Source organism: Parus major, chromosome 1, assembly GCF_001522545.3.
Source record: "Parus major isolate Abel chromosome 1, Parus_major1.1, whole genome shotgun sequence".
NCBI lineage: Eukaryota > Metazoa > Chordata > Aves > Passeriformes > Paridae > Parus > Parus major.
In genome coordinates, this window is record NC_031768.1 from 47,165,549 (window position 1) to 47,186,583 (window position 21,035).

The 21,035-nt window shown below is 35.2% G+C and overlaps 1 protein-coding gene across 5 annotated transcripts in view; it reads left to right on the forward strand.

The window, feature by feature from the left end:
* The window catches only part of RBM26 (RNA binding motif protein 26), a 51,764-nt gene that overhangs the window by 5,997 nt on the left and 24,732 nt on the right, over positions 1-21,035 (forward strand). For 2 of the 5 annotated variants that reach the window (XM_015625802.3, XM_015625831.3), the window contains exons 2-12: positions 5,101-5,219; positions 5,918-6,054; positions 6,959-7,047; positions 7,667-7,905; positions 9,712-9,972; positions 12,119-12,358; positions 13,821-13,988; positions 14,348-14,488; positions 15,506-15,617; positions 16,379-16,538; positions 17,922-18,086. In XM_015625802.3, coding sequence (XP_015481288.1) covers positions 5,101-5,219; positions 5,918-6,054; positions 6,959-7,047; positions 7,667-7,905; positions 9,712-9,972; positions 12,119-12,358; positions 13,821-13,988; positions 14,348-14,488; positions 15,506-15,617; positions 16,379-16,538; positions 17,922-18,086 — 1,831 coding nt within the window. The remainder of the gene's footprint in view (positions 1-5,100; positions 5,220-5,917; positions 6,055-6,958; positions 7,048-7,666; positions 7,906-9,711; positions 9,973-12,118; positions 12,359-13,820; positions 13,989-14,347; positions 14,489-15,505; positions 15,618-16,378; positions 16,539-17,921; positions 18,087-21,035) is intronic. The other 3 variants (XM_015625820.3, XM_015625811.3, XM_015625822.3) reach the window with 3 other exon arrangements.

Here is a 21,035-nt window from a genome sequence, read left to right on the forward strand (position 1 = left end):
TAGTTGCCTGGTGATTCAAAAATTCAGAGTGGGTTCTCAGAACACATTTTATATTAAAAAGATTCAGTATTGGAAACAGGTTAAAAAGTGTTCAAAGAATTGCAAATTATTCAAATAAGAAGGAAAGACTGTACGGAGAGGTGATTCAGCCAAATTACTTTTCTTTTTTTTAATATTATTTACAATAGAAAAATTAAGGCTTAAATTTACCCTGATGGCTTCAGCTTTTCTGGTTTATCTTTATTTGAAATAGTAATTTCAAATAATAACTGCAGAACAAGGTGAGGTCAGAAACATGGGTTTTTGAACTTTTCCTGTGAACTTTGTTAAATTGTTTCTTCTCTTATTGAGCAAAATATTTGATTGAGCCTTTTTGAAGCTTCCATCTGTTGCATAGCAGTTGGAGTTACCTGTATAATTCTGTGAAGAATGTGTAAAGATCTAGCAAGAGAATTCTTTCATCTATGCCTATATATTCTATACTGTTTAGTTAAAGCAAGGTTACATGAGCAGTCTCCCTTGTTTAATAGAGAGGAGTAGGCACTGTATTTTCTGACTTAATACAGACTTGAAGAAAGTATTACTAGAGGTAAAAACATTTAACGTTGCTAGGAACAATGATATCTATTCAGAAGTTTGGTGTAAAAAAACATGCTATGGTGTTTAATGGTAGCACACTGCTGTGGAAATGAATTCAGATTACTTGTGCCAACTGGTGTTTGTTAAAAAAACACAAAAGTGAAAAGAGGAGGAGAAATTTTTGATTACACGTCCGTATTAGTGCATGCAGCACATGCTTACAGAATGTTGAGGGGGTGGAGATAGGGAAATCAGAGTTGAGAAAAGTTCTGCATGCTTCAATAAATGTGACCATATTTCTAGTAGCCAGGTGTTATCTAAGAATTAAGTTATGTATAAAGTTCTGTCACATTTGTAATGCACAGATTGTGTTTATGGTGAGGACTGATGTACCACATTATATTCAAGTTTAGCTAAGGATTCAAACTTCTATTCAATAATTGAAAATGTATTTAATTTAGTGAGCAGTAGAAGCAAAATATAATTTTTTTTTGTTCATTTTAGAGCAACCTAGAGTATTTGAAATGTGTTGGTGGTACTCTAATTTTTCTGAGATACCAGTTAAGGATCTTTCTCTCTTATCTTTCAATCTTTGATATATAGCATGGTACATACACTGTATGATAAATCCTTGTGCTGTATGGTATATTTGCTGCTGTTAGCATGGGTGCCTTTCCTGTCTTCTTTATTCTCACATTACTTGTTAACAAAACAAAGTCGATTATAAGAGCATAAAATGCAAGACAAAGAGGTTTAGAAAAACTGACAAAGCTAGCTCAAAGTCGGTGAAAAATCCATGTATACACAACAAAGACACAGCAAGCATATTGCGTATTATTCGCACACAAAGGCTGCTATTCTCTTGAGAAAATACTGTTAAACTAGAGAACATAAGATCTTGTTTATTAAAAAAATTCAAGGCCCCATAATCCAAACCAACGGATTTTGACTAAACCAGTGGATTGAGAATTTATGCAGAACATTGCAAAATTAAGTTTGCGTGAAAAATGGGAAGGAATTGCTTTTTAAAAAAGCTCCCCCAAACAAAATAATTGAAGATCATGTCTAGAATTCTTGAAAGCTATAAAGAAATTTTCAGGCAGACTTTCTTTAGAACCAGTTTTGTAAACTTTATTTTATACTTCATGAGAGCAGTTGGTCCTCTTTTCTACCACTTGAGGTTGCTAGCAATTTAATTTTAGCATCATCTTAAAAAAAAAAAAAAGCATTTTACAAGAGTTTAGAAAGCAATAAAAGATCAGATTATAAACTTGTTAAATCTGTTTAAGATACTATTTACAGAAATAGTAGTACTTTGCAGTAGTGTGGAGAAAAAGGATTGCTTGTGGGTTTTTCCAAGCTTTGAGAACAGATACAGAAGAGGCTGTTTCAAGTCAGTACCTAAAAAAGGATGTCAGCCTCTGTCTGTGTAAAGATCATTTGCAGTTTAATTTCAAAAAAATTGAAAGCACATAAAATCCTAATGCTGGTTTACAAAAGCATCTTCATGTCACTCTACCACAGCACTCACTGTATACATTATTGTTTAACTAGTGTCAATTTGAAATAATTTGCTTTTAGTATTTTTTAAAAAAATATTATTTGTTAAGTAGACAAAATTGAAATAATGTAAATTCTTACTGTTGCAGAAATTCTCCTGTACACAATGAATAATAATAATAGTAGAATTTGGTACAATTGTTTTACATTGTTCATATGTGGCCATACAGGGTGACAAATTTTGAAACAGGTGCGAGTGCACAGCAGAAAGTGATTCTGTGTTTTGCAAATTAAAAGTGTTTTTTCATTGAGAATATTTTCATAGGCACATCTTGGAGTTGGGTTGGTGAGTTCAGGTCCTGGGGTGGACAGGATTGCTAAGATTTCTTAAGTCATCATGGCAGAGAGAATGAAAGCATTAACTGTTCATTATTTTTAAACATCCTCTGTTTGTTTGGATTTTGGGGTTTTGTTGGTTTTGTGGGTTTTTTTGGTTTGTTTTTTTTGAGGATAGTTTATGGTTTGTTACAGTATAGGCAGCTTTCCAGAGAAGATTTTCTGGTCTATATCCTGCTCATGAAAGGGGGATTGCTTTAAACTGAATATGAGGTTGTTGTATAATCAATGCTGTAGGAGCTGGAGAATTAAAACATTGTAGTAGCTAAGAGCAGTAGATTTTTACCTTCTAGACTGACTTGGGGTTCCCCCCCACCCCCTATTAAATTTTGAGTGCATGTCATTTAAGTAACTTGTAGCAGATTTTGAACAGTGACAGCTGACTGTTTGTATTACTGAATGAGAAACAAATTGGCGGAAATTGACATCACAAAAAAGAAAAACTGAGGATAATCATGTGAAAATTGTCTGCTCCCTACCTGTCATGATGAAAACAGCACAATAATTTTCTATGGCACAATTCAGCTTGAAGCTGGGAAAGTATTGATAAAGTGAAGTGCCATTGAAGTTGCATGAAGAAACAGTAAAAAAAAGTTAATAATTTGTAAATTCAGGGATTGAGAGGTTATGAAATTTTCATCTTAGGGCCTGCTGAAGGCTGAGAGAGAGCCCTTATTGCAACCTGTGATGAATATTGGTCAACACTGGGCTTTTAGATAATCTGCTTGGCTGATGTGCTCAGGTGCTTGCAGCACACTTCACTCACCGTTGGAGGTTGTGTCAGGTTGTGCAGTGACTTGGTGCTTGGATATTTTCTTCTGGATTGTTAGACTTGAATGGGGCAAACTAGGTGTGAAAAATTTCTGAAGAATTTTCAGTCAGTGTGCAGTCTGGTTTTTGATTTACAGTATATATTTTCATTTTGTTAATTTAGTGTGCGTGGGTTCTTTTGCAATGTAGAGTGATTATGAACTCCCTTTTCTTGTGTCTATAAATAAAACAGACTAGCATGGAATACAGTGGTACATCCACTAGCAACCCAAATTGCTTTTTCAGCATGAAATTCTACTATTGCCTGCTTTCTAGAGGATGCTGGGTTATGTTTGAAGCTCTGACCTTTAACTTCAGGGCTCTGTGTGCTGGGCCCAGGCCATCCATAAGTGATGCTGACAGATCAGCTTCCTTTGCTTAGTGGCAATGTTTGCCCTTTTTGCATGGGACATGTTGCTTGCTGTGCAGGAGATAAGTTTCTCTGGTGAGTGGAATTAGGTGGTGTGATAAGTTTGTTTAGGGATTTGGGTTCTTTTGCCCAGTGTCCAAAATAATGTTATTTCAATGAGCAACATTTAGATTAGTAATTAAGCTTCATCATTTGTATCTTACTTATTATGGAAGGGATTTCAAACTTCTTACTCCTTTATTATGACTGTTGGACTTCTATGCTAGAGCAGTATTAGTGTAATATTCATATTCAGTGCTACTCCCTGACCACAGGTGAATTTTTCTTACTGGTTATTTTTGCTGGAAAGCATGTACAGTTAGGATGCATTGATGCAGCTTTTTTTCCTCTTGCCATTATTTAAAACATGAGTACAAGCTTTGATGACCACCCAAATAAGCTGTCTGTATCACATGACCAGTATGCATCCCTTGAATCCTGCATTATTTTGTGGGGCCTGAAGTCTTCCTTGGGTATATGCTAAATAAGGAGATTAAGTTGTTTAAGACCAGTGTCTCACCAATTCATTAGCTCTTTTTGAAACATGAATAGTTTTGTGCAGTAGTCTCACTTGCTTTGGCAGGCTTTACTACACCACCACAAAGTTCATTGTAGGTTCCTATTTGTGAAACATTATAAAAAAAATATGCCACTTATATTAAATAATGTTCTGCTGAATGTGGATGCATGGCTTTCTTCAGTCTGAGTTCTTTGTTGATGTGTATACAACCATCAACTTCTACATCGAGGTACTCTGTTTTTAATTATAGCTTGAATTCTGAATTCAGATGTCAAATGGGTAATGATCCCCTAAATTTTCCTCCATTTTCAGTGTACCTCTTATGGAAGTGTTCGTTGCAATATATGAATCTGGGCTTTTGAAACCAAGTTTGAAACTGAAAAAGTCAGTTTCATTTTTCATGGTGTTCATATGTAAGTAGTAATAAGAATGTTCAAAAGTGTATTTAGGAGAATACTCAAGGGTCTGACTTTTTTCGTTTTGTTTTGTTTTTCATAGATCACTTCTACTGTATCACTGTATTAATTTGTAATTGGATAGACTGACTTTTCCCGGATAGCAGTTACTCAGTGTTACATTCAGAATTTGTGATTCCATCTTTGGGGAGTGAGGGAAGTGTTGTCTTGGTTCTTAATACAAAAAAGGCAGTTGAAGCTGTTTCTTATGAAATAGTTTGCTCTGATGTTCTCTGTAGTGTTAGGAAATATTCTAGGCAGTTGTTTTCTTGTAAAGGAAAGTGATACTTAGAATGTTATGTATGTGGACTCTGTTTTGAAAAATGCACCTTAGTATTTTACAGTTGCTTTGGTAAGAAATGGTTTTACCTGTTTCAGACATTAATTTCTGTAATGTAATTGCTTTTTTTTTCTAACTGATCTATTTGCAGATGTGATGCAGATCCATCTGCCCTAGCTAAATATGTTCTGGCCTTGGTAAAGAAGGATAAAAGTGAAAAGGAACTGAAGGCATTGTGTGTTGATCAGCTGGATGTATTTCTTCAGAAAGGTATGGGCTTTGTCTTAATAATTAAGATTGAGTGAAAATTCTGTCTTGTTCAATTTATTCAAACAATCATTTACCATAGAATTGGGCTTTGGTCTCTTTATTTGCTTTGTTACTTTGTAGAATGTAATTCAGTTTTCATAAAGTAATTTTTAAAAGCCCGGGTGTATAGGTTAGTATGCATATATTAGATATACTTTTTGTTAGTAATCACAGAGGCACAGAATCAGGGAATGGTGTGGGTTGAAAGGGACCATAAATATCCTCTAGTTCCTGGGCAGGGACACCTCACATTAGACCAGGTTTATCAGAGCTTTGTCTGACCTGGTCTTGAGTGCTGCCATGGCTGGGGCATCCACAACTTCCCTGGGCAAGTATTGAACTTCTATATATATATGCCAGAAATATTTTTCCAGATGCTTTATTAAGAGACATTAAATAATAATACAAGAATGGTAAACTTTTGTGAAACATTGTTCATTATTGCCACGTTTTTTGACTCTGTAAATGTAAATGTTTAAGATATAAATTAGGAATGCAGTATTTAAAAAAAATACTCTTTGTATTCTCGTTTTAACTTTTGGTGAATGCTGGTTTTGGTTGTTTGTTTGGGTTTTTTGGGTTTATTTATTTATTAATTTGTAAAGCAAATGTTAATCATGGTTTTGTATAATGGATATTTGTATGCTCTATACCTTTAGAAACTCAGATATTTGTGGAAAAACTGTTTGATGCTGTGAATACAAAAAGCTACCTACCTCCACCAGAACAGCCATCATCAGGAAGCCTGAAAGTAGAATTTTTTCAGCACCCAGAAAAAGAGACAAAAAAAGAAGAGGTGGGCATTGATTTAATTTACATGTACATCTTTTTCCTCATTCATGTAATTTGCTTATGTGTTTGACTTCATAGTGTTTATTAGTAATAGTTATTAGTAATTTATTATAGCTTATATCAATAATTTTTGTTTATTAATAATACTATTAGTAATTACATTACAGCATTAAAATAAGTCAAAAGATTTGTGCTTGGCATATTGAGTGCTACTGCCTGATTTTTCTAACACAAGTGGGTGTTTCAAAGGTAAACCAAAGTGGTTTTGCTGAGGCAAAGGTAAATGAAGTTATTGAGTAGTGTAGGAGCTGCAGCATAACTTGCATTAGTTCTCTGGACCAAATTGCTGTTGTAGTTGTGCTGCACTTTTATTCTCCATAAATCCAGGCTGCCATTCTAAATGGCAATTCTCATTCCTTCATCTGCTTGATCCAGGTAACATCCTTTTGTCACAAGTGTTTATGTTGCTCATTGAGCCAGAACAGTTAAGTTTGTGCTTAGCAATAGCAGACTAGGTTTGCCTGAGTGAAAATGTTTTAAGTGTGAGCTGAGCTAGATAACCTGCAGATGAAAAAAAGACTTTGGTGTTGGTTGTTGAACATCCATGCCTTCTCAAATCTTCCCAAAGCCTTAATGTGATTTTTTGTCTGCCTACAGTAAAAGCAGCAGTATTTTCAGTGCAGCACTCTAAGGATTATTTTGTTTTCTCTCAGACAGGCTTTGAATATTCCTAGAAGTAGAAATTAACATGTTATCAAGATTTTCTGATTGTGTTAGAGACTAAAATATTTGATTTCAGTGTTACTGCTGATTGCTCAGTGTTCAGAGTTTTTGGTTTTATTTGGTTGTGCAGAAGTCTGCATTTTAGTGTAACATGTTTTGATCTAATATATATGCTTTGAATTCAGATAGTAAAAGAGGAAGAGCGAGAGAAGAAGTTCTCTAGAAGATTAAATCACAGCCCTCCTCAGTCAAGTTCTCGCTACAGAGATACTAGGTAAAGAATTTTACTTACCAGCCCTATCTATTCTATCAGTAAACAAATGAATTCTATCAACCTTACTATTCTATCAGTAAACAAATGAATTTGGATTTCTTACTGAATGAAATAGTTTGTTTCTGTGTTGTCATCTTACAAACCTAAAAAGAAGACTTCTATGGCTTGTACAGATATGTAGTGAAGTGGCAAGTGTGTGTCATTGTAACTGTGTAACCTGTCTCAAGTTGTGCACAGCTATCATCCTTGGAGTTTTAAGAGTAATTCTGGTGATAGATTTTGTGGTTTATATTGAAGTATTTATTCTGCTTGATAATGAGCTTGAATTTTGATTTAGAACTGTTCCCTTCAGTAGGTCTTGGTGTTTCCAGCTTGGGAAATATGCAATATTGGGCAGAAAGAGAAATTGATATATGTTTTAAAATCTTAGGTATGGTAAAAATAAAATGAATAAGCAAAATTAATTTTAAAATCCTTCTGAGAAGAAAGGAGTAGCCATAAGTTACAAAAAATTCGTAGTTCCTCCCTAGTTTGACATTCCTTAAATTTTTAAAGTAGTTAAGATTTCAAATTACGGCTTTATAACTCTTGTAATTAACCGCTAATATTTCATTTTTAGAAGTCGTGATGAAAGGAAAAAAGATGAACGTTCTCGGAAGAGGGATTATGACCGAAATCCTCCCAGAAGAGATTCCTATAGGGATCGCTACAACAGACGGAGAGGGAGGAGTCGGAGCTACAGCAGGAGTCGAAGTAGGAGTTGGAGCAAAGAGAGGTTGCGGGACCGTGATCGAGACCGGAGCAGAAGCCGGAGCAGAACGCGAAGCAGAGGTACCAACAGTTGGTCTCTAAAATACGGTGAATGTTTTCTACAAAATTTAGAAACTAAACTTGAAAACTGTGTTCAAACTGTACTAGAATTTCCCCTATTGTTCTTGCTCCTTTATTCAAATTTAGCTTTGTTTTCTGTGGAAATGAGGCTTCTGTGATTGTGTTCTCAGTGCTTGTTTTCCTCTCTTACCCTCTTGTTCTTATTTAGTACCTTTGTATTGAGGTGACTATGCTGGCCACTTTTAAGCATTGTTACAAGTGAAGCAGAAAAATAAAAGTTATTTCCATTTCATTAAGTTTTAGGAAAGTCAGAATATGGCTTAGGGAGATACAGAAATTAATACTCCTCTACAAAGGTGGGACTGGCAAAAATTGCTCGTTGGCAGTGAATGATATGTCAAACTGAACAGTACAGCTCGGTTCTTTTGGTCTTGTCCCCTCTTTAGTGTCATAGGTGAAGGGCTATTTGTTACAGTAAATGTTTACATTTGTGCACATATCTGTAGTTTGTAGAATTAAACTTCTTTAAAAAGGGGGTTGCTTATTCAGCTTAAAAGAGTGCTTTTTTCCTCTCAATAGCTTTTAATGGTAAATTGGAAAAGAGTAGTGAAAGTAATTTTAAATCTTTGTCCTGTCTTAGACAATGTACGGGTAAAAACAGTCTGGTAGAACTCTACTGTGTATTATTTTTCTTTGTGTAAAACAGGCCTTGGTTACCCAGCCTTAAAACTAGAATGCAGATTTCTGAAAATATAAGAGCAGATACTTTCCAAACAAGTTACTAGCAAGAAAATTAAATAACATGCAGTAGTTTAACTAAAAGATTACAACATGATTAAGTCTTAATTTAAGGATTATTTACATAAACTGAAGTGACAGTACCTTGTGGACAATACTGTATAGTGCAAGCTTTGTTTCTTTTTATTAGAACATGAAAAAAGCTGGTTTTACCCATACTGATGACCTATCTTTAAGATATTTCATAATGTTCCTTTAATGTGGAGTTATTTAAGTCTATTAACTTATGTAATGAAATAACTATTCTGTCTTAATTGGCATATTTACTGTTTATTTGGTAGTAATACGTGAAAATTAAGAGAATAGTTTGTATGTATTCAGAATAAAAGGTCATTTTTCATGCTGTATCTACCCAGGAGTGTTCAATACCTGTCAAGCATTATTTCACCTATTATGGCAAAGCTTTGCATGCAATAAATACATTCATTTGCATGGAACAGAAAACAAAGATCAACAAAATGAAGATACAATAACATTGTCTTGAAACATTAAAGATTTGTAACTTTTAAACTATTTTCAAGGAATAGTTACCCTTTTCTTGCCATTGCTTCCCTTTATTTAAAAAAAACTTTCCATCTGAAGTTCTTACAATACACGCATCACTAAAGAAGATGTACACTGCCTGAAGTTAAATAGGGTATCTGCTCTACTGTGGATATAGCTGTTACTAAAATAGCCCAGGGTCTGACTATGTACTTCACAGATTATTATTTTTCTGGTTAAACCATTGGAATGTAGAATCATGGAATAGCTGAGGTTAGAGGAGACCTCTGAAGATGGTATAGTCTAACACCCTTTATCAAAGAAAATAAACTATAGCAGGTTGCTTAGAACCAGCTGGGTTATTTATAACTCCAAGGGTGGAAGACTCCACAAGCGTTTTGGGCAACCTGTAAAACATTTCAATTTTTGTGTATGTGTATTGAGTTGATGTGGAGTAAAGATACTTAAACAATAGTGGCTGCTTCTGGTGAAAAGGTTAATAAGAAATTATCCAATATAATTTTTATTTCTATTTTTATTTTTTTGTTACAGAAAGGGATTTGGGAAAGCCAAAATATGACATGGATAGAACAGATCCATTAGAGAACAATTATACTCCAGTTTCTTCTGTAACAAATATTTCATCTGGCCACTACCCTGTCCCTACGCTGAGCAGTACTATTACTGTTATTGCTCCTGCTCATCATGGAAATAACACTACTGAAAGTTGGTCAGAGTTCCATGAAGAGCAGCTGGACCACAACTCCTATGGAAGACCTCCGCTGCCAAAGAAACGCTGTAGAGATTATGATGGTAAGAACATTTTAATTTTTCAGTTGCTTCCTGCATCTATGACTGTCCCCTTTCTGAAAAGATTGAGGTAATTCACCCTTCTTTTTCTGATCTTCTTTAGTAGTGTGGGGTTTTTCTACACAATTCTTGAATGCAAATTTTGTACCTCTTCTTACTGACTTTAGACAGCTTTCTCTTTTAGTATTTGCATATTTTTTTTAACTTGCTAGGACTATTTTTTATAAATGAAATATAGTATATTAAGAAGTTATTTAAAAAAATCGAGTTTTACCCAGATTTTCTGTCCTATGTCATGTTGCAACCAAATACTGTATTTGATGGTTTTGACAACGGTTAGCACCTTACTGATCTCATCCTATTTCATTCTGTCCTATATGAGACAATTTTTAACTATAAAGGTCTAGAGCTGAAACTTCACAGGCTCATGTTAGACCATAATTTCTTTCTGTGTAGGTGTTTCTTAAAGCTGTCTAAGTTTTCACTTATCCCTGTCTTAAGCTTTCATTTTAAGTGTCTTTTGCCAAAATATTCACAAGAGGCTGCTGCAGCTGGCAGTGCCTTAAGTTCAGCCTGTCAGCTCAGGAGAGTTGAAATCTCCCTGTAAAGTTGCCCCTGAGGGATTTTGTTGTTATTATTGTGTACCACAGTGAGGAGTTAAACTTCTAGGCCAGTTTACATTCAGAGCTCTGATTAGATTTTTTTTTTTAAGTAAAAAAAATGGAAAACTGAGCTTTCAAGTGTTGGCAAAGTTGTACTTAAGATTAGCTTTGCCAGTGTACATCACAGCGATGCTGTGGAGGAAGTGGAGTTGTGAATGTGTAATTTTGTTAAGAAGTTTTCTCTCTTCAGTGATCACATGGTTCCATCATTCTGCTCTTCCTATCTGCACTTTCAGATTTTCAACTTTACCCTCTGCTGAACTTCTGTTTTTGTTTAATATTTCAATTGAATGTGTTCTATAACTATTCCTAAAGATGAGGTAATACATACTGCTTCCCCACATCATTTTTTGAGTAAATGAGCACTCTTTCTTCCTACCAGAAGGTGTTTCAGCCTTTTCCCTGTATTGCATTGACTGGTATTTTGGTGTTGTTTTGGTGTGGTCACTGTTGCTAAACAGATAATAGAATGATTTGGGCTAGAAGGGCCCTATAAAAGTAATCTAATCTAACATCCCTACAGTGAGCATGGTCATCTTCAGCGAGATCTTGTTGCTCAGAGCCCAGTCCAACATGACCTTAAATGTTTCCAGGGATGGGACATCCACCACTTTTCTGGGCAACCTCTTCCACTGTTTCACCACCCTCATTATAACACTTTCTTTTTCTTATATTTGCTTTGAATCTACAGTGTTTTAGTTTAAAACTATGACCCCTGGTTCTATCACTTCTGGTCCCACCAAAATGTTGGAAGTAGTTAAAGGCTGCAGTGAGTACTTAAATTCACTGCTCTGAGTCTTCTTTTCTCCAGTCTGAACAGCCTCAGCTCTCAGCCCTTCCTCATAAGAGAGGTTCTTCAGCCTTCTAGTAATCTTTGTGGCCCTCCTCTGACTAGCTTCTTTGTTTTACTTGTGGGTAAAAGAAAATAAGTGAACGTATATTCATTTTTATTTCTATATATTTAATATTTACAAATGCATCTGTTATATGTAAATAACAATATTTTTTCTTATATAATCACATTAAACTATGTCAAATGCTTATAATGCTTCCTGAAATAATTGCAAAAGAGGAAAAAAGTGAGTGAATTTGTTCATATTGGAATTTCAAAGTATTAATGTGTGACTTTTAACAGGACTTTCTCAATCCTAGTGTCTGCACTTTTTGCTTAGAAACAAATTGATTTTGTTAATGTGGTGACATCTACATTTCATTCTTTACTTTCACCATTTGTTATAAATCACTGCAGAATTAGTTCTTCAAGTAGAATTGAATACTTTTGTGCTAGCATGTTTCTGCAATGTCTGTGTGTGCTGACTGTTGAGAATAAAGTTAAACGGTCAATTTCATTTTCTAATCTAAGCTTCTTGCTGGTATGTGGAGCTCTTAATTTACAAACTGCCACATTACATACTGAATGTCATGTATCTACCCTGAATCAAGCTACAACTATTGAATACTAACATCAATTCTTTTTGATATTTCAGAGAAGGGTTTCTGTATGAGAGGAGACATGTGCCCTTTTGATCATGGAAGTGATCCAGTAGTGGTAGAAGATGTGAATCTTCCTGGCATTCTGCCTTTTCCAGCACAACCCCCTGTTGTCGAAGGACCACCTCCTCCTGGACTCCCTCCCCCTCCACCAATTCTGAGTCCTCCTCCTGTTAACCTTAGACCCCCAGTACCACCACCAGGTCCCTTACCACCTAGCCTTCCACCTGTAACAGGTAATTAAAAGAGATTGAATTCCATTTTTTAGTAGAAAAGCCTGAGTCTTACTTGGATTGTGCGCAGTGCTAAAAGCTGTTTTGAAGAATCGCAGCTGTATTATAGAAAATTGAACTATGCTCTGCTATGGCATAGCTTACCTCAAAATTATTCTTTCTGATGATAATTGTTGCAGAGTTGGTTGTTGTAAAATGCTACATGCTAAATGCGACCCTTTAATATGGAATAATATTTTCATTGTATTTTAGCAAATCCGTGACATGGCAAAATGAAATTCCTTGAGTATTACAGAGAAGTTATCCAAAATTGACTACTGTTAAAGAAGGAAATAACAAATCTTTACTTTTTCATTTATATTAATAGTAGTAAAGATACTTCATGACCACATCAAATTTATACTTGAAAATACAATTTGGGATTAATTTTGAAACTAAATTTGTAAAGTAACTAAGAAAAATTCTTCACTTTGTTTACTGTTTCACTGGAAAGTACTTCAGCTGAAGCACTAAAAATTACATGAAAACTTATGTGTCTGGCTGCCATTTATAAAGTAGACAAAATTTAGTGCTCAGTTGCCTTTTGTTATTTAAAAGCTGCTACGTTAGTTTTACATGGTTATTCCTTTCTCTCTGTTTTTATTAACTTAGGTGTCCCACTTAGTAAAATTATTCAGGAGTAGTTGATATTTGATACTGTTTAGAAATTTCTTAAACTGTTTTAATTTCCTGTTGATAGTATATTTAAGAAAGATAGGAATGAATGTATTTATTTCAGTTAATACAGAGTGCAGCCTTCTCTGGGCTGGTCAGTTCTACCTTACATGCTGTTTTCAGATCTGCTTCACACGTTCAGATGTATCACTTTATAACTTCTTCCAAAACCTGCTCTTCTCAATGATTAAACTGAAGATTGGGCTTGACTGCTTAGCTTTGAAGTGTCACATTACATGTTAAAAAAATGTCAAACCAATCAAGTGAAAAAAACCCCCTCAATTTTAAGAAGAGCTCCATTAGGTGAAGGTTTCTTCTTGGGTATTTGGAAAAATAATTTCAGTCAAGTTAGTTATTGTCATCACAGAATATTTTTGTTATATTAAAAAATATTTTTTTATTTTAAAAATCGAATTTGTTTCTTTGATAAGTTTATATTGAGCTTTAAAATACTTCTTTTGGTGAAGATGAATTCTGGGCTAGCAATTAAATTTTGCTTGTAGAGAAAAGGTGTTTGGAGAAATGTTAAATGATTCAAATGCTTTTGTCTCTGATCCAAGTTCTGAGTCATTTGCTTTTGGGGGTGGTTTCATGTGAATTTATGGTGCAGCATCAAGTCTACATACGTGCCCTCAGCCCCGTTTTCTGAAATGGCTTTAAAAGCATTTCAGATCAGTTTCCTTATGTGTGGAGTGTAATGAAAGTGTAGTGGATAATAAATGAATGCAGTGTTTTCCTTTGTTTTTGACAGGACCACCCCCTCCCCTTCCACCATTACAGCCTGCTGGCATGGATGCCCCCCCAAACTCAGCAACCAGCTCAGTTCCTACTGTTGTTACCACGGGTATTCATCACCAGCCGCCTCCTGCTCCACCCTCTCTTTTTACAGCAGGTGTAGTACTGAGGCTTTGCCCACAAGGTTTGCTAAATAGAATAACATTGATTTATATTATAGTGTACTTTATAGAGATTATAATGTCATAGTTTGGGAGAATAAGTTTGTATCATATAGACTGTGACAGTAAATTAACATTCTTCTTTTCAGACTTAGTTCAAGATGGAAGTAAAATTTGCATATAAAGTATGAATTTTGGCTGGAGAGTAATATTTTCATTGTGTTTAAACAGAAAACTTGGCACAATGGTTTTTTATGATAGTGATTATACAACTCTTTTATTATAGCTCTGTCTTGTAATTAAATTAAATGTTATATTATATTTGAAACCTTAGGGGTTTTAACTGCAATTTATTTTAATGAGACAATTTCTTCATTACCAGAAACGTATGACACAGATGGCTATAATCCAGAAGCTCCAAGTATAACAAATACTTCAAGACCTATGTATAGACATAGAGTACATGCCCAAAGACCAAATTTGATAGGACTCACGTCAGGTGATATGGATCTCCCACCCAGAGGTATGCTCTCAAAGCTATACTTAGTTTAGCTGATTTTCTTACATTAATGCAGGTTGAGGAACTTTTTCAGAGAAAACCTGGAAAACATTGCATTTTTATAAAGTCTTCTGGAATTAAGAGATGTTTAGTTGAATAGGGAACTATGTCTATAATTGCTTTGTGCGTGCATTTTTACAGGTAAAATGAAATCTCTTGCTATAGTATTGCATAGTTTACTGTAATAACTGGTCCCTTTGTATATCTTTTGTACAGAATAATGTTAATGTTTCTGTAGTAGAAACTCAGGATAATTTTTGCTGCTGAGAGGAGGGAGTCATTTTTATCTGGTAGCAGTTTTATGTGCAAGTACTCTTAACCTCGCAGTTCCTGTGGCCCTGAGAAGAAGCAGCAGCACATAAAATGAGAATGGAAGAGGGATAAAACCATTTTTAATGTGGTTTTTATTTGCATTTGTATGTATTTATCTTTAATCTTACTATGTTTCTGTTGGTGTATTTTCAGTGAGGAGTCCCCCAGTGTGATTCCTGTTCTTCAGCAAAAGTGACTCCTTTCCCACTCCATCCATAAATCTTGCTCCTAGGTGTTAGTGCCCTGGAGTACTGTGCATTTCCTATCATGACCATTTTTGTGTGTGCCATCTAATAGTAGAATGGAGGTGTTATCTGGAGTGGTGTTAGCCTCAGAGTATTGCATGGGACATTGTGAATCATTGTGAATCAGAGCGCAGTCATCTTGAGGCAGATGCCTTCTGTCACACCTCTTTTGTTTTCTGTATGTGTGATGTTACTGTGACAAAATGAGTGCTATTAGCTGTTTTGATCTGTCACAGCATCTGTTGATAGTTAAAAAGAGAAGCCTGTGACCAAGGTTTGATTCAGTCAGAAAAAGAATCATTGTAATTTCAAAATAAACAATTGTGCTTTTTGGTGCAAATTCAATGTGAGCAGAATACTTTTTTACAATCAAATACACAGAAAATAATTTTTTAAAAAGTAAAATCTTCTCATCTATTTACAGAAAAACCTCCTAATAAAAGTAGTATGAGAATAGTGGTAGATGCTGAATCCAGGAAAAGAACAATTGGTGCAGGGGATGGTGGAGTTCCTACAAAGAAGACTTGGTTTGACAAGTGAGTGACTGTTAAACCCAGTGTTGGCTTAAGAGTTGGAATTTCATTAACTGCTTTACTGTAACCTGAAACATATGTATATGTCTATAAATTCCAAGCAGGTGAAACTGTGAGTACACTGCTGGTACTAAAGTAAATCATACTATAGTAAAGGCTGTATTTGACTGTCTTCGATCAAAGGTAGTATAGAGATAGATGAAGTTGCTTTGGAAGATACTTAGATCTGGTCCTTGAAAGTTGGCATGATCTAAGAAACAGGGAAGCTACAATGTGATGGTTGTTAGAGATGACTGATTTTAGTTGTGAAATTTTAGCACTTCTATTTTCATTTGAGTTGCCAGATATGTTACTGAGAAAAAAACTGTGTGCAAGGTTGGAAGGGGTTTTAAGAGTTTTTTGGGAGTGAGGAGAGCTTTGATAATAGTTATTTGAAACAGCAGTGATGAAATTTCATGGACTAGCTAAGAAACAGTTTTTGGAGAGAATCAGCATGGAAGTCAGGAATTACTGACATTAGCAAATAAATGTGAGTTATCTCACAGATTTATGTGCAGGAATATGCTGAAAATATCAGTGGGGAAGATAGCAGATGTATGGGAATGTGTCCTGTATGCTCCTTCACTTTTGTAAAATTGCATTATTTTTTAAATCTGCAGATCATTGTGTCTCATGCACACAAGCTTCTGTGTAAGCATATACAATTTAACATTGTGTTTGCTAGTTTGCTATGGATTTCTGGCTTGATTTTTTATTTGTTGCAGGCAAAATTTTAACAGAACAAATAGTCCAGGTTTCCAGAAGAAAGTGCAGTTTGGAAATGAAAATACAAAACTTGAATTGCGAAAAGTTCCTCCAGAACTTAACAACATCAGCAAACTTAATGAGCACTTCAGTAAGTTTGGAAACTTAGTCAACTTGCAGGTAAGAGTCAACAAAGAGAAAGCAGTACAGTACGCTTTGATACAAAGGTAGTGGTAGTTGCTAAAAGCAGAATGCCAGGTTTTTTCCTGGTTTCCTGAAACTCTTTATTATTTTCTTAACTTGTTTCTTAAACAAGATCTCATTGCTTTTACTGATATTGCCATTAAAGAAGCAGAAATGAAATGTTCTAGTAATTTTTTAGGTTTTGGACAAATGTATTCCTCAGAGATAAGACTTTTATTAAGAGACATTTTTTAAAACATTGAAAATTGCACATGGGTTTTTATCACCCATTTTCTTGAGTTTGCATTTGCTATCATAAATGCTCTGTGTATTCAGAGATAAATTGTAAATACAGAAAACCTGTATTTCTTATCCAGAAAGCAGTCCCTGTGACATACTTGCTTTCTAGTTCCACAGTAATGGTTTGTCCCTTAAAATTGCTTTGTGGTTTATTGGAGTCAATAAACAATTCAAGAGAGAGGAAAGCAATGAAGGAACTAGGGCTTAACTTGGGCTGATGTTACGTATTGCAGGCTGCATGAGTAATGTCAGTATTTCATACCCAGTCTCTAAGCTACTCAGTGTGACCTTTTCACTACGCTTCATTATCAACAGGTTTCATATGCTACCTTGCATTTTTTTAAACCCTTTCTTGTTTGCTCTGAGGGCTGGAATGAAGAGGTGCAACAATTTTTTTGTGTGTATTGTCACAGTACAGAACAAACCTTCTGTGTCTGTCTGAACACTGCAGGGATTTGAAATCTCTCTTCATTGCTAATAAATATTTCTTAAGCCTTTCTGTAGTTCACCTAAGAATATGGGTGTATTAGCAGGGAGTATTATTTATTAAGACAAGTAAAATATGGATGTGTATGGAGAGACAGATGTATATATGGAGATTGCAAATTACGCTCTTCCTGCAAAGAGTATAATCTTGGCTTTTGAAGCTAAAATGTGTTTATGCTCAAAGGAGGGAAATCAAGATTAGCTTTGCTGTCTAGCTCTGATATTTGATAGGACATTTACTATCTGACCCTGCATTTTTTGTAGTAATTTTCTTTACTTTGCTGATGCTTCCTTTTGTCTTCCAAACAACTATATATATTTGCAGATGGAAATACTGCTTGTCTGGGGGTTTTGCTTTGCTTCATTTGTTTGAGGTTTTTTTAACTATTCCTAAAGTTTATTGGCATAAACTCAAGGTTGATTTTGACACCAGGCCTTCCAAACAGGCTCATGGATGGGAAGTATTTATCTAATGACACATAATGGGTATAAATTATAGGCTTCTAAGCCTAAAAGTTAATGATTTAATGATAATTTAGACACAAATGAGAATCCTCTGTGTGGTAAGTTTTGTTTTTCTGTTTTAAATTTTAGGTTGCATATCAAGGTGATCCAGAAGGTGCCCTTATTCAGTTTGCCACACATGAGGAAGCAAAGAAAGCTATATCAAGTACAGAAGCAGTATTAAATAATCGTTTTATTAAAGTTTATTGGCATCGAGAAGGCAGCACACCACAAATCCAGACTACTGCACAGAAGGTAGAGGATCTAAGTCTGTTCTAGAATACTATGTAAAATAGATTATTCAAAATGTTTTTAAGAGAATGTTGATATCAAGTAAACGAAGTCCTTTTGAGATAATGACTTCTTCATGTAATTAATTTTCCAAAGTCACTCCTCAGTTGTAAATTGTTCAACTCATATACAACGTTCAGCAGTTGATTAGCAAGATGAGTATGATGGTATTTAAAGACAGCACTTTAGCACTTTTGGTGTAATCCACTCTGTTATCATGTCAAGCAGGAATTGATGCAGCTCTCTGCTGAACAGCATCTATTTTGCTTTAATTAGTATAGGCTTTTCTGTTTTTTCTGGTGAACATAAGAAAGGCAGTAGAGTTATATTTCTTTTCGTGAAAGATGATCTCCATTTTCTTCCAAGAGGTTCTGGTATTCCCTCTTTTCTATCAAGCACTTTTCCTTTTCTTTCCTGTTGAGCATGCATATTGTTGTACAAAGTAGCAGAAGAGTTTGTTTTACGCAGAGTATACAAACATAGATCTAAGGGCTGGCAAACGGCAGTGAAAGAGGAGAAGTGCATTAGAAGAGACTAATTTTCTAGGAGGGGATCAGGGACATTTTTAAGTAGAGAGGTAGCTGCTGATCTCTATGATATCCTGGGACATAGTATCTGTGAATGGATTGGAGGGTGTATCAAAAGAGGTCCAGACTGGGCATGAAACATTTCTTTACTGAATGGTCAGACAGTGACACAGGTTTTCTAGAGAGGTCTATGGCCCCAATCCTGTCACTATTCAAGAGGTATTTGGACAGTGTCCTTAACAATGTACTTTAACTTTTGGTCAGCCTTGAAGTGATCGTTGCAGGTCCCTTACAACTGAAATACACTAATCTACATTTTTTTATTGAATTACAGAGGATCACCTTTTGGAAGTTGTAATGTCCATAGCAGCATTGACAACGTTAAAAAAATAAAGCAGCAGTTACTGTTGTGAAGGGTAGATTTGTAACCTGTGTCAAGCCAAATCAGACTTGTCAGCAGTACAGTAGTGGCTGTACTCAAGCAAAAAGGGGAACCTTGAGTTCTCCCTGTCTCTGTGGGTTATTGAGTAGAGGCTTCTCAGCACCTGGTGTAGCAAGTTCTACAAAATACTTGTGTATCCTGCTCTATTGCATTTGCCATCAGTGTGGAGCAGCATGTTCTGCTTCAAAAGCGTGAGACAGGCAGTGTAGAAGAAATGGTCAATTATATATGCTGATATAATACATGAATGACTTGCTAGAGGATTTTTTCAATTACTGCTCCGAGTTGAGAATTCCTGCTTTCTCTTGATGGTGTATGTCATCATCATTGAGAATCAGTGATCTGGTTTTCCATGGCAATCCTGCTGTACAGCATTTTAGGAATTTTCTTTCACTCCTTTGTAAGAAATGCCCTGATTTTTATCTTAAAAAATTCGATTTTAATCACATCTATCTCACTAAGTTCGCTGTTACTATCTTTCAGATTTTATCGGTATCCTTAATGCTTTGTCTAAAGTAGTGCTGCTCAAAATGGTATTTATTTTCTAAGCCTGATTTTCTTCTCAGCCAGAAGAGGGCAGTGGAGTATGTAATTTGCATTCCTGCAGACATTCCCTCTTGCTCAGAGGATAACTTGGACTATGCTATCAGCTTATTTGCTGATTTTTCTGTTGAGAATATTATATGGAGTTTTAACTCTATATTTCCAAACAAACATTCCATCTATATCTTTGCTCTTTTTACTAGTCTCATAATTTTTAGTGGTGTTAACAGCTTCCAATCACACCACCTTTAACAAGTTAACTTTGCTGGTTTGAGAATGAATTCCCCTTAGTCCTGTGGACAGTATTAAATTTTCCTGCCTCACCGTGAGCAGCCATTCAGCACATGTCAGCCAACTGCATTTTGAAGTCTGTTATCAGCAACAGAAGGCACACAGTAACAAGTAAAATTTTTAACAGGAAATGAAAATTTTAAGTGCAGTGCTTCTATGTTCTTCTACCACGAGATATAACATTTAACAAATTGTTAAGTCAGTAAACAGGTATTTTTTGTTAATAAGTCTTTCAGGAGCATGAATATTTACTTCTCTTTTTATTGTAATAAATATTTGGTATCATATCTTTGAGTAATATGGAAACTTTATACTTCTTCATATACTGCAAATATGTCTATTTTTGTCAAGATTTCTATTATGTAAATTAATTATGGGTTAATTCCTGTATTTTTAATGGCTTCCAGCCAGATTTTGTCTGTCAGGCACCAAAGACAGGCTTTTGAATTTTCTTCAGGATGAAGTCAGTTGACTTAAATTGTCCCTTCAGTAGTCTCTGGTCCAGCACAATTGCTTAATCTTTGCTATTTCATCAGCAGGATTACTTTGGAAAATTTTTTGCTGTAGAATTTCTGAGAGCGGTGGAAATACTTAGGTGAAGATAGTGGAAGTCAACTATAATAAATCATCAAATAAAAGGCTTCTGCCAAGACGCAGAAAATTATTTGCTCTCCACATCTGAGGAAGATAAAATTTGAAGTTCTGGGCTTAAAAGGCAGCACAAAGAGATTTAGGTTAAATATTAAAAAAACCCCTTTTCTAATGCTCAAGCATACTGAAGCACTTTTGCCAAGCGAGGTGACTGGGCCTGTTTCATTGGAAATCTGTAAGAATGAGATGGATAGATAGATACTGTCAGTAATGGCATAGCTGACTTTGCCCTGCAGTGGAGAAATGGATTAGGTGACCTTCTGAGAGCTATAAATATGACAATAAGCTTACTTGGAAGCATATTTTTTGGTCTTAACTGTTGAATGTTTTTGTCAAAGAAAAAAAAAAGGAAGGTGTTAGCTGTCAGGGTATATGCATGGAAGATTCAAAGATTATATACACACTTTTCTTTTTCTTCAGTCCCATGACTGCGTGTTTCTCTATCCCTTTTTTTTCCCT